The 14,557-nt window shown below is 35.1% G+C and overlaps 1 protein-coding gene across 6 annotated transcripts in view; it reads right to left on the bottom strand.

Annotated features, from left to right (window-relative positions):
- The window catches only part of syne1a (spectrin repeat containing, nuclear envelope 1a), a 329,974-nt gene that overhangs the window by 128,301 nt on the left and 187,116 nt on the right, over positions 1–14,557 (bottom strand). For all 6 annotated transcript variants that reach the window (XM_073933275.1, XM_073933274.1, XM_073933278.1 and 3 more), the window contains 14 exons: positions 14,370–14,530; positions 12,689–12,839; positions 12,351–12,578; positions 12,175–12,273; positions 10,623–10,810; positions 10,278–10,401; positions 10,007–10,173; positions 8,494–8,647; positions 7,771–8,396; positions 5,939–6,118; positions 3,324–3,474; positions 3,084–3,248; positions 860–1,042; positions 675–776 (listed from right to left, as the gene is read on the bottom strand). In XM_073933275.1, coding sequence (XP_073789376.1) covers positions 675–776; positions 860–1,042; positions 3,084–3,248; positions 3,324–3,474; positions 5,939–6,118; positions 7,771–8,396; positions 8,494–8,647; positions 10,007–10,173; positions 10,278–10,401; positions 10,623–10,810; positions 12,175–12,273; positions 12,351–12,578; positions 12,689–12,839; positions 14,370–14,530 — 2,679 coding nt within the window. The remainder of the gene's footprint in view (positions 1–674; positions 777–859; positions 1,043–3,083; positions 3,249–3,323; positions 3,475–5,938; positions 6,119–7,770; positions 8,397–8,493; positions 8,648–10,006; positions 10,174–10,277; positions 10,402–10,622; positions 10,811–12,174; positions 12,274–12,350; positions 12,579–12,688; positions 12,840–14,369; positions 14,531–14,557) is intronic.

Below are 14,557 nucleotides of genomic sequence, written 5' to 3'. Positions count from 1 at the left end.
AGAACAAAGTTTGTGCGGCTGTGAGGGCATTTGCCACACACAAAAAAAGCCAGAGTAATTGATGGATCATTCCACTGTGGCGACAGATAAATCAAGGACTAAGCTGAAGGATAGTGAGTGAGTGAGTGTAATGTATTTAGTAATGTAATGCTGTAAGGGCTAATGGATGGAATTTGGCCAGGACACCGGGGATACACCCTTACTCTTTATGAGACGTGTCCAGGGATTTTTAATGACCACAGAGAGTCAGGACCTCGGTTTAATGGCACTCACAAACAGTATAGTGTCCCCTTCTCTATAGTGGAACATTAGGACTCACACAGACCGCAAGTTGAGCTCCCCCTGCTTGCTTCAATAACACCACTTCCATTTCCATGTGGTCTTCCATCCAGGTACTGACTAGGCTCAGCCCAGCTTAACTTCAGTGAATAATCAGTCTTGGGCTGCAGAGTGATATGGCGGTGGTATAGAACAGTAGTTCTATATAGTGATATATTGAGTGAGAACAGTTCAGTTTTAATTTGTCTATAAAACTCTATTTTCTAAATAAAATGTCCCAAAATGCATACAGCTTTCAAGGTATCGCAGAACAAGCACATGTAAACAAATCAATATTGTAAAAAAGGTCAAACTTTTTAATTCTGGTGGTGAAAAGGTAATGAAATGCCAGTTACCTGCAGTTCAGTGTGTGTGTGCTGGGTTTTCAGCAGCTCCTGCAGCTCTGTCATCTTCGCCTGCAAGATCTTCAGCTCATCCTCCTTATTATCCAGCTCCAGCTGTACAAACACAGAAATGGTTGTTAATTTGAATGTTTTCTAAATTTACAGGGTTACTCTCGTCTCAGTTAAACGACTGTCACCTTGAAGTCTGAGAGACGCTCCTGCATGTCCAGACTGGAGAGTAGGCCGACAGATCCTTCACTGAGCTCACTGACAGACACCGCAGTCCAGCACTCAATCTCATTCGCCATTTTATTAATGTCGTTCCACAGCTCCAGAGAGTGAGTGTATAGATTGATGTCTGCGTCCATCTTCTCAGAGATCTGTATGATAAAGAGACACTGGCTGTAAGTGAATCGTACATAATATGGTGTAAATAATAAGAAGACTGCAGTAGAAGATTAGACGCACTCACTCACTCACTCACTCACTCACTCACTCACTCACTCACTCACTCTCTCACTCACTCACTCACTCACTCACTCACTCACTCAGTCATTTACTGAGCTATAAAGATTTATTATAAATTTATACTTGTATAGATTAAAACGCATTTAAAAAATTATGTATCAAATAATCAAACCAATACATAAAATAATTTTAATGTTTGTTTCTTTTATCAGATTTAACTCAATAGTTTGTTTTCATATGATATATACACATATACACAGACACATACAGTTGAAGTCAGAATTATAAGTCAGAATTAATAACTCATTTCTAATAATTGGCTTATTTTATCTCTGCCATAATGACAGTCAATAATATTTGACTACATATTTTTCAAGACACTTCTATACAGCTTAAAGTGACATTTAAAGGCTTAACTAGGTTAATTAGGTTAACAAGGCAGGTTAGGGTAATTAGGCAAGTTATTGTATAATGATGGTTTGTTCTGTAGACTATCTAAAAATACAGATTAAATAGGCTAATAATTTTGACCTTAAAATTTTTTTTAGAAATTAATAACTGCTTTTATTCAAGCTGAAATAAAGCAAATTAGACTTTCTCCAGAAGAAAAAATATTATCAGACATACTGTAAAATTTTATTAGCTCTGCTAAACATCATTTGAAAAATATTTAAAACAAAAAATTCAAAGATGATTTAATAATTTTGATTTCAACTGTACATATACATATTTTCGCTGCTCAGCATATATTAGTACACCCCTTGCATCTTTTTAAATGAATGTTTTTAAAATAATGCTTTACAATAAAAACCTTTATATTATTAGCCTACATCTGCAGTAAAATCAGTAAATAAATATAAAAAAAAAAATCAAGAAAAACAAAATATATATAAAATTGTAAAAAAAAATTGCAGTATTTCACATTAACCTAAATGTATTATCTTTCTAATTTTAATGGTGTTTAGTGACAAAAAATTTTATTTTAATAAACATATCTATTTAATAAATTTATAAATTAATAAAAAAAATTAAAATACACCAAAATATATTGCCTATGTTCACTGAGAAATTGATAAAAATTTTCATTTTCAAAATGGGGTGTAATCAATCATGATATACACATTTACTTTTTCTTTGTTTGTTACATTTCATTTATGCTCCCTGGATTTATCTAAATTGGTTTTGTCACCCTGCAAGTATAACAAACATTTCACATAAATAAATACCAAAAAAAAAAAATACATCAATAAATAGAAAAACATTTATGCAATGAAAAAGTACATTCTGTTTATTCCCTTCATTGATTCATGCATGGGTAGCAGAGTCAAAACAAAAAATCGGGTTGCGGCTGGAAGGGCATCTGCTGCATAAAACATGTGCAAGATAAGTTGGTGGTTCATTCCGCTGTGGTGGCCCCTGATTAATAAAGAGTCTAAGCCCAATAGAAAATGAATAAATGAATAATTCATGCATTTAGTTTGTTTGTTGGCTTGTTTTCATCACCCCTCCTTGAATTTATCTGAATGTTTTTCTCACAGTGTATGCATCTTAAAAAATATCTAAACAAATAAACAACAACAATATGAGGATTACTGTGTGCATTCATGTAAAAACAAAGTACATCACTATAGTAAAAGAGTAATACTTTAATCCCATAATAAAAAAGTTAAAAATTAAAAAATTAAAAATGATTGTAGCTCATTTCCATAGCACACTGATTGACATTCATGGATAAACCCCAGTGTCATTATCATCTAGTCATTTGTACGAGCAATCATTCTTTATAAACAATTCATGTGTTCAAATGAGCATATTTACATGCTTGACAATAGGAAATGCCTCCACTGATTACATCCCTGCCTCAATTCATTTCATGAAGTGCTGAGAACTAAACTGAGCATGCCAAACAACTGATGCACATGACGTCTAATCAAAAGCACTAAATGCACTCACATCCAGCCACTGATCAACAATGGCATCCATCTCCGCGCTGACATTTTCGCTCTGAATGCTCTCCTCCGGAAGCTTCTTCAGCACATCAGTGAGGCATCTGCCCGAACCAATGAGCTTATTCAGGTCCTCCTTAGTGGCCGCCAACTCGGGCCTCACCGCTTCCAGCTGAGCAAACAGAGATAACATTATTACCTGTTTGCTGTAATAATCTAAATCTGCTGTTTAATAAGTGGCACTAACCCGTGACAGAGCTCTCTGGATGTCATCAGGGTTGTGTGGGTCCGACTGGGACACAGTGATGGCATGAGCTCTCTCTACCACCGAAATGATTCTGGTCTTCAGGGTCTGGTAGTCCCTACAGAGCTCCAGTAGGTTTGCGCAGAGGTCATGGCTGTATTGAAACAAACAGGCAGCAGAGTCTCAGATATTAGGCGCAAAGGCTGCAGATCTTAATAAACAAATCTCATCTATTGCCCATCAAGATTATTATAGTTTGTATTTTTTTTAAGTTAGTTTTAATAGTATTTACTATTAATATTAATATGACAATATTTTTAATAGTCATTTAAAATCAATTTTAGTATAGTTTTAGTTTGTTTCATTAATGGTTTCATTAGTTTCAAAATGATTAACGTGCAGCATCACCCGCACATTAAAATGAGATGAATTAATTAAAGAATACATTATTTTATGTCTATTTAATTCTGCATAATATTCAACCACATCTGCTCCTCCTGACTTTTCTCTGATGAAGAATTAGGCAGAGGAAATATACTGTATGGGTAATGACATCCATCTTATTAATGTCTCTTGAAATTCTTGATTCTGATTGGCTGGAAAGTGTGCAATAAAATCATTTAATAGAAAGTAACAATAAAAAAGTTTGCATGAGTTTTGATGACAAAATAAATGTGTTTCTGCCAAACATTAATATTAACCATAGCAACTCAGTGACAGCGGACAGAGCTTTGCTTCCTCCATGTAATCTGGAGAATGCTGATGTGGACTATACAGCGGAGCCAATGTTGATGAACCAACTCACAAATACACTTAAAATATTTGCAAAGAGGTAGCCAACACATGTTATAAGAGCTATTAGATTTGACCATGCCGTTTACATGCACACAAACAACTCCCTCTTTCTATCTCTGTGTCTGTGACTGATTCGGCGCAGGACTAAAAGATGTAACATGTCATAACTGAGAAAAAATGTGGTCAAATACTGAGCTGCAAAGAAAAAAAAAATGTTTTAAGTTGTCTTTAACCTATGCCAACATGCTGGCGCAGTATGTAGTGCTGTCGCCTCACAGCAAGAAGGTCGCTGATTCGAGCCTCGGCTGGGTCAGTTGGCATTTCTCTGTGGAGTTTGCATGTTCTCCCAGCATTTGCGTGCTTCAGTTTCCCCCACCAAAGACATGCGGTACAGGTAAGTTGGGTAAGCTAAATCATCCGTATTGTATGAGTGTAAATAAGTGTGTATGGATGTTTCCCAGAAATGGGTTGCAGGTAGAAGGGCATCGCTGGATTAATAAAGGGACTGAATGAATGAATGAATGAATGTCTTTAACCTAGCGAATGACCATGGAATAAGCAGGATAGTTGTGACAGATTGCCATGATGTTAAAGGGCATCTATAATCCCCATTTTACAAGATGTAAAACTAGTCTTAGATGTCCTTAGAGTGTGTATACAAACAAAAAATACCCCATAATATTTTAAAGTATAACTGTATAACTCCTTGAAGCTGTCTCTTTTAGTATTTGATCCTAAATTTGCTGTTTTAATGACTGTTGATTTAAATTCAAATGAAATTGTGCTCCTAGCTCTCTTTTTAAAAGAGCTATAAATGCCTATGTGTCAGCATAGTGGTAGATTCAAAAATAAGACTAGTGTCCAAGTCAAATGAGGGAGAGATCGTCACTAATGAGTGGGGTCTTCCCCATCTGATGAGTCTTACAATGCGAGACTGTCAATCAAAGTGTTTCTGAAGACTGTTTTTATGATGTGTGATTATAAAAATTTAAATAAATAAATTTTTAACGTTACAAGCTGGTTTCATTTATAGACAGTTCCCATGCAACTGTGATTAAACTATACCTGCCAACACTCCAGTTTTTCCAGTGAGTCTCCCGTATTTCAGACCAATCACCTGCCACCCTCCCGCTTTATTAGTTCTCCTGGATCGCCGACTTTGGTATATTATCTGATCACAGTGGCTGCCCGAAACCCGGCGCATAGAACAGTTACGTAGCTGTGTTAATCAGACACCTCAACCCAAACATCCCCCCAACCTAATTTAAATATTTTAACATGGCAATCCATTATTTATCTTACTTAATGCTATGAGTAATTAAGAGAGTTATGTTAAAAATCTCTTGTTTTTATGATGGAATTTAAGGCACCATTTCAGAGAAAAAGTGTGCAATAACTGCCGTTTTAGGTTATAATTGCATACCCTGTTTAGATAAAATCGACTCTGAAAAACTTGAAACTACAAAGTAAGGGAAAAGTCAATAGCATCAATAGAGCTGAGCAAACACACTGCAGTCTTGGCAATAGCTCAAAACACTCTCCCCTTTCTTCAGTTTCTTTAATCCAAAGCATAATCTATTTAGAGGTTCACCCACGTATCCATCAAACGACGCACACACAATACACCATTTTTAAACATGGCAACAGTCGCAGCCCGTCAAAACATCCATCCATCAACCCACTGGCCCAGTCCAGCCTCTTCCTCCCATAAGTCGTCCATATCAGGTTAAATTTGACAAATCATCTATCTACCCAAACACACTGGGTTTCTGTGAAAGCTTAAAGTGGAATAGAAGACTTGGATATAGTAGTAATAGACTCACTCCTCTGCAACAATCCTCCTAATCCTTTCCCAAGCGGACTGGACCAGGGTTACATCCCGCTGGGCCTCCTCTGCCAGCTCAGGGTCTCTGAGGGCCAGCTGCGTTCCTCTTTCTCTCAGCCACAGCTGGCTGTGCTGTAGGGCCTCCAGTTCTTCCTCCAACTGCTTTAGCAACCATAACCTGACAAACACAGCAAAAAACAAGCTATCAAATTACATTTAAGACTTTTCAAAGACACTAAGGTAAATGTAATTAATAATTTGAAGGGAAAGCAATATGAGGAATTTATAAGAAAAACACCATGAGTTGTAATAGCAACACTTTTGAGTTTAAAATATAATTCTAGACTTTATTACTTCCTAATTAAATTTAAAACCAAACAAACTTATGGTTTTAAAAACTTTAAATGGTTTGAATAATTCCCAAATATTCAGCAATTGAAGTAATTTTTCATCTACCCTCTGATTATAATGTATCAAAAGAACTGAATTTCATCTTCATTATGTTTGACTTGTTTTCCAGTGCAAACATCAAAAGTTTATTACATCAAGACATGGTTAACTAAGATGCAAAATTGGATAACAAAGTCTTGTTTTCTTTAAAAATATAAATATTAACTTTATTAAAATTGAGTTCAGGATTTAATAAAGTACCTGCCAGTGTGCTAAAAATGAATGCAATTCAAACAAAAAAATTATTTTCATACCCACTGACACATTTTTTCTAGCTCTCAGTTTAGTTTAATTTCTCAAAAAAACTCAAAAATATTTCTTCATTAAATGTATCTTAAGTGACAGTTCAACAAAAATAATATTTACTCACCCTTGACTTGTTCTAAACTCTCTTGAGTATTTTAGTTATCTTGATCACAAAATAAGATAATTTGAAGAATGTTGGAAACCTGCAACTCATGACTTCCCTGGTATTTGTTGGATTGGATGTCAGTGGTTACCGGTTTCCAACATTTTTCAAATTATCCTTGTTATGTTCAATAAGAGAAAGAAACTCAAACTGGTTTGGAACAAGACAAGAGTATTTTTGGGTAAACTATCCTAATAATCTCATTAGAAATACACTGTAAACCCCAATGTTGTCTTTTCTTAAATAATTAAATAAAGTAGACTGAACATAACTTAAAATTTAGCAGTTTGGTCATATCGCTTAGACATATGAGTTAATTTAACTAATGTACCATGTAAATGCATAAACCTAAAATTTCAAGTGTAGTGAGCTCAAAATCATAATTAATCTTTTGAAAAAAAAAAGATAATTTTCACAAATGCAGTCTTGATTGTAAAATTCTAATATGTGCAACCTTTTAAGTGCAAGGTCTTTTTTTTTAATCATAAAACAATTGGCTTCAGGTATAATTATTCATCATAATGTGAATAAATGGCTACTTATTTTTGTTTAAAATGTATTTAAATATTTTTCTTAGTATATTATTTTTTAGTTTGTTATTATTATTATTACACACACATGCATATATATAAAAAAAATAATATTTTACTTAAAACTTAGTACTAAGTTTGGTAAACTGAACAATTTAAGTATAGTCTACAAAACCGGCAAGAAAAATAAATATATGCAAGTTTTGGGAGACTCCATTACTCACGAGTTTACTCAATTAATTTAGTTCAGTCAACTTATTAGGGTTTTCAGTGTATATTTGTTTTGGAAAACCAAAATACTAAGCAATGTACTATTTTTTCCAGTTCTATCATTTGTACGCTTGTATTTATGCAATTAAAACTGTTTACTTGTGCTCAAACACATCAAACAGACGTCAATACCGACTACAAGCTACATCACACAAACACCAGTCCCTGTACCTCTGCTGAAAGGCTTGAGAGTTGGTCTCTGTTGGCCACGATATATTGGCTCTGTCCTCCAGCTTTGCCAGACTCTCGATCAGCAGCTCCTTGCGTCCCCTAAAGGAGCTCCACATGGAGGCCAGTGCCTCTGCCTCACTCTGCTTAGTCCCGATGCTCCTCTGAAGAACCTGAACACTCATGGCCACATCATCCACCAGGCCTCTGCAAGATACTCTCTCCTCCTCTGACCCCTGTAAATGAAAGTGGGCCTTGTTGAGGATTATATCCAAGCTAATGGCCTGCACCTCCAAAGACGCTAACTCTTCAGCTAGTTCAGCCAGTTCTTGATTGATATCCCTGACTTTGGAGTCATCCCAACTTCCTCTTTCTTGAACTGCTTGCTGAATTGTTTGTAGGGAGTCTTTGGCTTTGTTATAAGACTCATAGAAGTCTTTCAGTTTGAGAAGAGCTTGATCTCGATGCTCTACTAAACTCTGAGCTTCATTGAAGAGTTGAATGCAGTCCTCCTTTCTGGTCTGGAGATGCTGCAGGTCTTTGGGGGCTAACGATGGGCTAAGAGCATCCAAATGAGGCTGTAAGGCTTCCAGTGATCTCCCCTGGGTCTGAAGGGATGTCTTGTCCTCCTTTAAATCATTGGAAAAAATTGTATTAGATATATTTAGATGAATTTTAATGAAAGGATGATTAGATTGGATGACATGTTAGATAGAGATCATGTACCTTGGTTTTGGAGTCAGCAGACTGTAGATCAGAGATGCTGACTTTGCAGGTGGTTTGAATGTGCCGGAGGAAGTTCTCACTCCACTGAGTCAGAGCAAGAGACACCTCACTGAACTGTTCCAGCTGAGCAAGATGGGACTGAAGTTCCTGAATTCTGCAAATGCACATTTAATTGGATAGTTACCCCAAAATAAACAACAATCTCCTCACTATTTACTCACACTCAAATATTTCTAAACTCTTTTTTTTGTTGTTGTTGTTGAACACAATGGAAGATATTCTGAAGCATGTATGTAAACGAAACTATGGCAAAAATACAAAAGAAATGTTCACTTTCCTTCAAGATATCTTTCTTTGTGTTCTGATGACAGGATTTGTATTTTTTAGCCATTCCTTTGAAGATGTACACGTACCATTAGGTTGAAAATACAATTCAATTGTAATTCATAATTCAATAGACAAATGTTAATTGAAACATAGAACTTCAGTTAATTCAGCTAGAATCCTTTTTTTTTGTTTTACATCAAGAGTACAGAAATGTGGGTGTTGTGTGGTTTATTAAATTTGTAGGATCTTATCAAATAATTCTTATTTTATAAAATATTTATTAAGTAATGATGTATTTCATATTATGACATTTTTAATCAGATAACTCAAATTTTTATTTTAAATATTAAATATGTGGGCGAAGCAGTGGCGCAGTAGGTAGTGCTGTCGCCTCACAGCAAGAAGGCCGCTGGGTCGTTGGTTTAAGACACGCCTCAGTTGGCGTTTCTTAGTGGAGTTTGCATGTTCTCCCTGCGTTCGCGTAGGTTTTCACTGGGTGCTCCGGTTTCCCCTACAGTCCAAAAATATGCAGTACAGGTGAATTGGGTAGGCTAAATTGTCCGTAGTGTATAAGTGTGTGTGTGTGTGTGAATGTGTGTGTGGATGTTTCCCAGAGATCAGTTGCGGCTGGAAGGGCATCCGTTGCGTAAAAATTTGCTGGATAAGTTGGCGGTTCATTTCGCTGTGGCGACCCCGGATTAATAAAGGGACTAAGCCGACAACATAATTAATGAATGAATATTTAATATGTAAAATAAATGTAATTTTAATAATAAAAGAAATTGTTTTATTAATATTTTTAAATATACATAATGATTTTATTTATAATACAAATAAAATAAAATATAATTATAGACAAAAAAAATTTTATATAGTAATTATATTTCATCACATCATTTAGTCTTATCAATTTTTAATATACTTAAAACAAATGTTGTAAAATATGCTGTGCTGTTTAATATTTTTGTGGAAATTATGAGACTTTTTCATCTTCAGAAAAAACAACATTTATTAGTAATAGAAAAATTTGTGTGAAAAAATTTAGTGACCACAAAGTTACTTTTTTATAAACCATGAATTATTACTTGCTAATGTTAAGCAGAATAAAGGTATGAATCTGAAATGCAGATCCTGAATGCATACAATTTGTATATATAAAAGATTTCATCTAACAAATTGTTCTTACCTGAGTGGTATATTGGTACTGAGGGAACACCACCTCTCCTCCAGGTTACAGTGAAGATCTCTAAGCTCTGCGGTTCTTTCTTCTGTGGCTGAAGAGTACAGAGACTCTGCCCGTGTCTCTAAACTTTCCAACAAAGACTCCTGAGAGGGAACTTCTGACTGCATGTCCTAGTACATATATGAAAAAAAAAACAATAGGCGAGTTTCTGGAACAAGCAACTAAGGATGTTGAAAATCCTCAACATACTGTATTCTTTAGATTTGACACTCACCTGCAGCATCTCAAGCTGGCTGTGCAGCTTCACGTGATCTGTGGTCAGGTAAGGAGAATCTGAATTGCACAGACTTTCACATCTGTTTGACCAGGACTGCAGAAGGGACAGATCTCTTTCATATCTGAAAATCAGACAAGCGAAACATTTTTTACCAAAACAATCTGGTTATTTAGATAAGTACAAGCAGTTTGATTGCAGCAATGGCACACTATGCCTTTCTGTTGCTCAAGCCCATGGGTTTGATTCCCAGGGAATTTGAGAATAAATAGTGTTACTCACTTTACATGTAAATGTCTATCAAATGTGTAAATTTATGCAATGAATAAATATGCAAACGCATGCCTTTGCCAAAGAGTCAACAGGTTCTCCAGTTTTGATTGTTTTTCAGTGGCTTGCTGAGTATGTAGTTTGTGAGATTTCTGAAGCTCAGCCACGGTTTCCTCCAGCTGGCCAGCATCAGGCAGTCTTCTCCAGCCCAGACTCAGAGACATCAGCCTGGGCCCGAGCTGCTGGAGTCGCTGTGCTGCATCCTGACAACACAGTTTCAGAAATAAATGTCGCTGCAGCAGACCCAAAGGCATTTTAAAAAGCATTAATTATCAATTAAATAAACAGTTTTCAGAAACATAAAAATGTACTAAATATTTACTCATCACCAGATCATTTAAGATGTATATGACATTGATTCTTTCTTCAGCTGAAAAAACAAAAATTTTAGAGGGGAAAAAAAGGTTTAATTATGCAATTCTGAGTGTGCCTCACACAGGTGAGTGGGCTTGACAAACAACCTGTGGAAAACACACTCTATTATCTCTTTGACACGTTTGCACTCTTTTACAAATTTGCACAAGACACTTTATTATAATCCATATCTCTAAAAAAACAATAATAATTGTGCATTCATAAAGTGTGCTTTACACAGGTGAGTGGGCTTGACAAACCACCAGTAGAAACACTATTCTCTCTATAAAAACTCCCCCCTACTTACTCTACACTTAATTCTCTTAACATTAACAGTTCCTTTGTAAAATTAGCACTTGTTGTGTGTATATTGCCTCTTCTTGTAGAATTGCTAAATGTTGTAATCTGCTAAATTACTAGATGTAAATGTTTAAGGATATTAAAGATGATCTTCTCAAAGAAACTTCTTTAGAAAGACAACTTTTTTTGTCAATTTTGGATTTTAATTTACCTTTCAATCTGTTTTACAAAAAGAAAGCCATTGTTTTTGACTGTATCATGTGAACTGCCTACATTAACATTTTAGAACATTGACAGTGATTTAGATCCTTGTTTTCCTCCAACATTTTAATTTTACTCTAACTGAAGAAAGAGGTCATATTAGTCTTGGATGGCCTGGCTGTAAGTGAGTATAAAATAAATGAACATTTTTGAGTGAACTTTTTGGTTTACTAAAACTTGCTGTGATCTTGAATTGAAGTCTCCTACTAATTGCTCACAGGCCAAATATAGGGATTATTTCATACAGCCTTTCAAGTGTAAAAGGTTTATCCTTTAATCCGCTCTGCAAATTGATTTTTACTTTTTACCCCTGGGTTCTCTTGTGGATTATTAACCAGTAGCCCATACATATTTTCCACATGGCTTGCTAAATTTCTAAAACCAAAAAAACAAAACTGAAGCTGTATCCTGGCAAACGGAAACAAACAGACATGAAGCAACTAAACCATTTCGTTTTGTTCATCCAACTAAAAATAAAATCTAATATTTGCAGATATCTTACTGTAGATGTATACTAATTATTTTTTATTAACATCTTAACATCTTATCAGAAATACAAAGTGAAAACACTGAAACTCTTGACTTGTTTCCATCTACAAAGGAAAGGATATATGCTATGATGTTTATGTTCCCAGGCTCAAATAATACTAACCATATGTTCATGGAGAGTTTTGTAAGTTGTCGAGGCTGATGTACAGGAAGTAATCGAAACATTCAGTTTTTCCAGTAATCCTTTCAGCAAACTTTCCACCTAAAATGTATGAAAATATTAAATAACATATCCAAAGAGTGAGTACAAAGAGAGCTGTTTACGGCATATAGTGTTACCTCAGCGAGATCTTGTGCAAATTGTTTTGTATGTTTCAAGCTAGACTGAAGTTCTGTCTCTCGTTGATCCATGTTGTTCTTGAACTCCTCCTGGTATCTCCCAATCTGCATCAGACGTGCTTGAATTCGTCCTGTCTCATTTGGCGTGATGAAGTTAATGAAAGTCTTGAACTCTGTCTCCAATTGGCTAAAGATGTCCATCTTCTCCTCTAAGCCCTCTTTCAACATCTGAGGTGAAAAGAAAAAAAAAATGTTGTCAGGCCATTTGGTTATGTTTATTAAGTTATAGTCTTCTGATCCAGGTTTACCACAGAGTCTATTACAGTATCTCTGTTTACCTGCACAGAGTGGATCTGCTCATCCAATGTGGCAGAGGTCTGCGCAGATGCTTCTAGGTCGCTCTTACTATCACAGACCCAGGAGAAGAAAGCCTCAGACTCTCGGTTGAAACTTTGCCACCATCTGTGTGTCATCTCCAGATCTGTTACTCTATTGTTACAGAAACAAACAGGAAAAAGACTTGTCATCAAAAAGTACAAGTATATTTTAAAGGGGTTATTAAGATGTACTCCAAAAATATTTTGTAAGTTAATGAAATCAAAGGTTTTTGTTAGTCTACTTACTTAAGGTAATCAATCTATTATTATTAGTGTGGCTAAACACTGCCTATGCAGTGACAAGGTTGCCAATTTCACAGCTTTCCTGTGGAATTAAGCTACTTTAAACTACCATTTTTTATTATATGTATTTGACATACAGTATTGTATCAATTATATTTATATGGTTGTGTTACAATATTTTACACTAACAAATATATAGTCAAGTCAAAATTATTCATACCCCAGGGACATGAATATTTTCAGACTTGATTGTAAATTCTACCAATGGTTTTTAAAAAATTTACTGGGATGTTGAAACTAGGATTTGTTTACATTTTTAAATATGCAAAAAGTTAGACAATCATACCAATGGCCATTTACTTAGAAATCTACAATCTGCCATTAGAGGCTATAAAGGTCATTAGCAGGCCATAAAGACTCAATCATAGACTCTAAAGTGAGGTGTATTTTATGGAGTCAATCTAGGGCCATATATATTTGCAAAATAGAAGAAAGTTTTGCAAATAAAAAATAAAGTATTGAGCAAAAATAAATATATTAATATATAAATAAATGTAAATCTCAAAAAATGAATAAATAAATAAATCGCAAAACGAAAATAATTTTTTGAGAAATAAAAAATTTAATTTGCAAAAAAAAAAGAAAAAAAAAGAACTGCAAATTAAATTTAAGCAGTGCAAAGAAATTAGAATATTTGCAAAAAAAAAACGATATATTTTTGCAAAAAAAGGGGGCGCAGATAAGGGAACTTGGCAGGCCCTCCGCGATTCTTTATCTCCAGGTGATGACATCGCTAAATGAAAACAGGCCTGCTGTAAATGATCACTTTCCCTTGGCTCCGCCCCCTTGTCAAATCAGGGCCACAAAGGGAAATGCACAGAAACATGTGCAAAGTGAAAACAGCATTGCAAACTCATGGTTAACTAAAAATAAAACAAAATGAGCATTGCAATTGACTGGATGGGGTTTGTAAAGGCAATGCTATAAAAATGTTTTGCAAATATATGTAGTAAATATGTAGTAAATAAGTTTTTTTTTTTTTTTTTGCACTGCTTGATTTTTATTTGCAGTTGCTTTTTTGTATGCAATTTTCACTTTTATTTCTCAAAACATAATTTTCTCTTTGCATTTTTTGGAGATTTGCATTTATTTATTTTTGCTCAATACTTACTTTTTGTTTGCAAATCCTTTAATTTTGCAAGTATATATGGCCCTGGATTGACTCCATATTTATGCCATATTTCAAGATTAGCTAGAAATATTAGCTAAATTAGCTAAATATTTCTAGTAGACTCATCAGTCCAACATGTAATCTGTGAATATCTTCAGACTCTTCAGTGAGCAGCAGACTATCACAGTCTAGCATAACTGAAAGCACAGGAATGAAAATCTGACTTACATTTTCCTGAGGCTGTCCTGGATCTCCTGCAGCCTTTCTTTCGTGGACTGGGCCTGATCCTGTAGCATAGACTGATTCTGAGGGCCAAGTTTAATATCTGCTGCCTTCTTCACCAGGGACTCAGCTCGGACAGCAAACATGTAGCCCTGTTCATGAAGCTCCTAAACAAACACACACACACACACATA

This window comes from Danio rerio, chromosome 20 (genome assembly GCF_049306965.1).
Source record: "Danio rerio strain Tuebingen ecotype United States chromosome 20, GRCz12tu, whole genome shotgun sequence".
NCBI lineage: Eukaryota > Metazoa > Chordata > Actinopteri > Cypriniformes > Danionidae > Danio > Danio rerio.
Note: the sequence above shows the minus strand (reverse complement) of the source record. Positions and strands in the feature narration are given on the sequence as shown.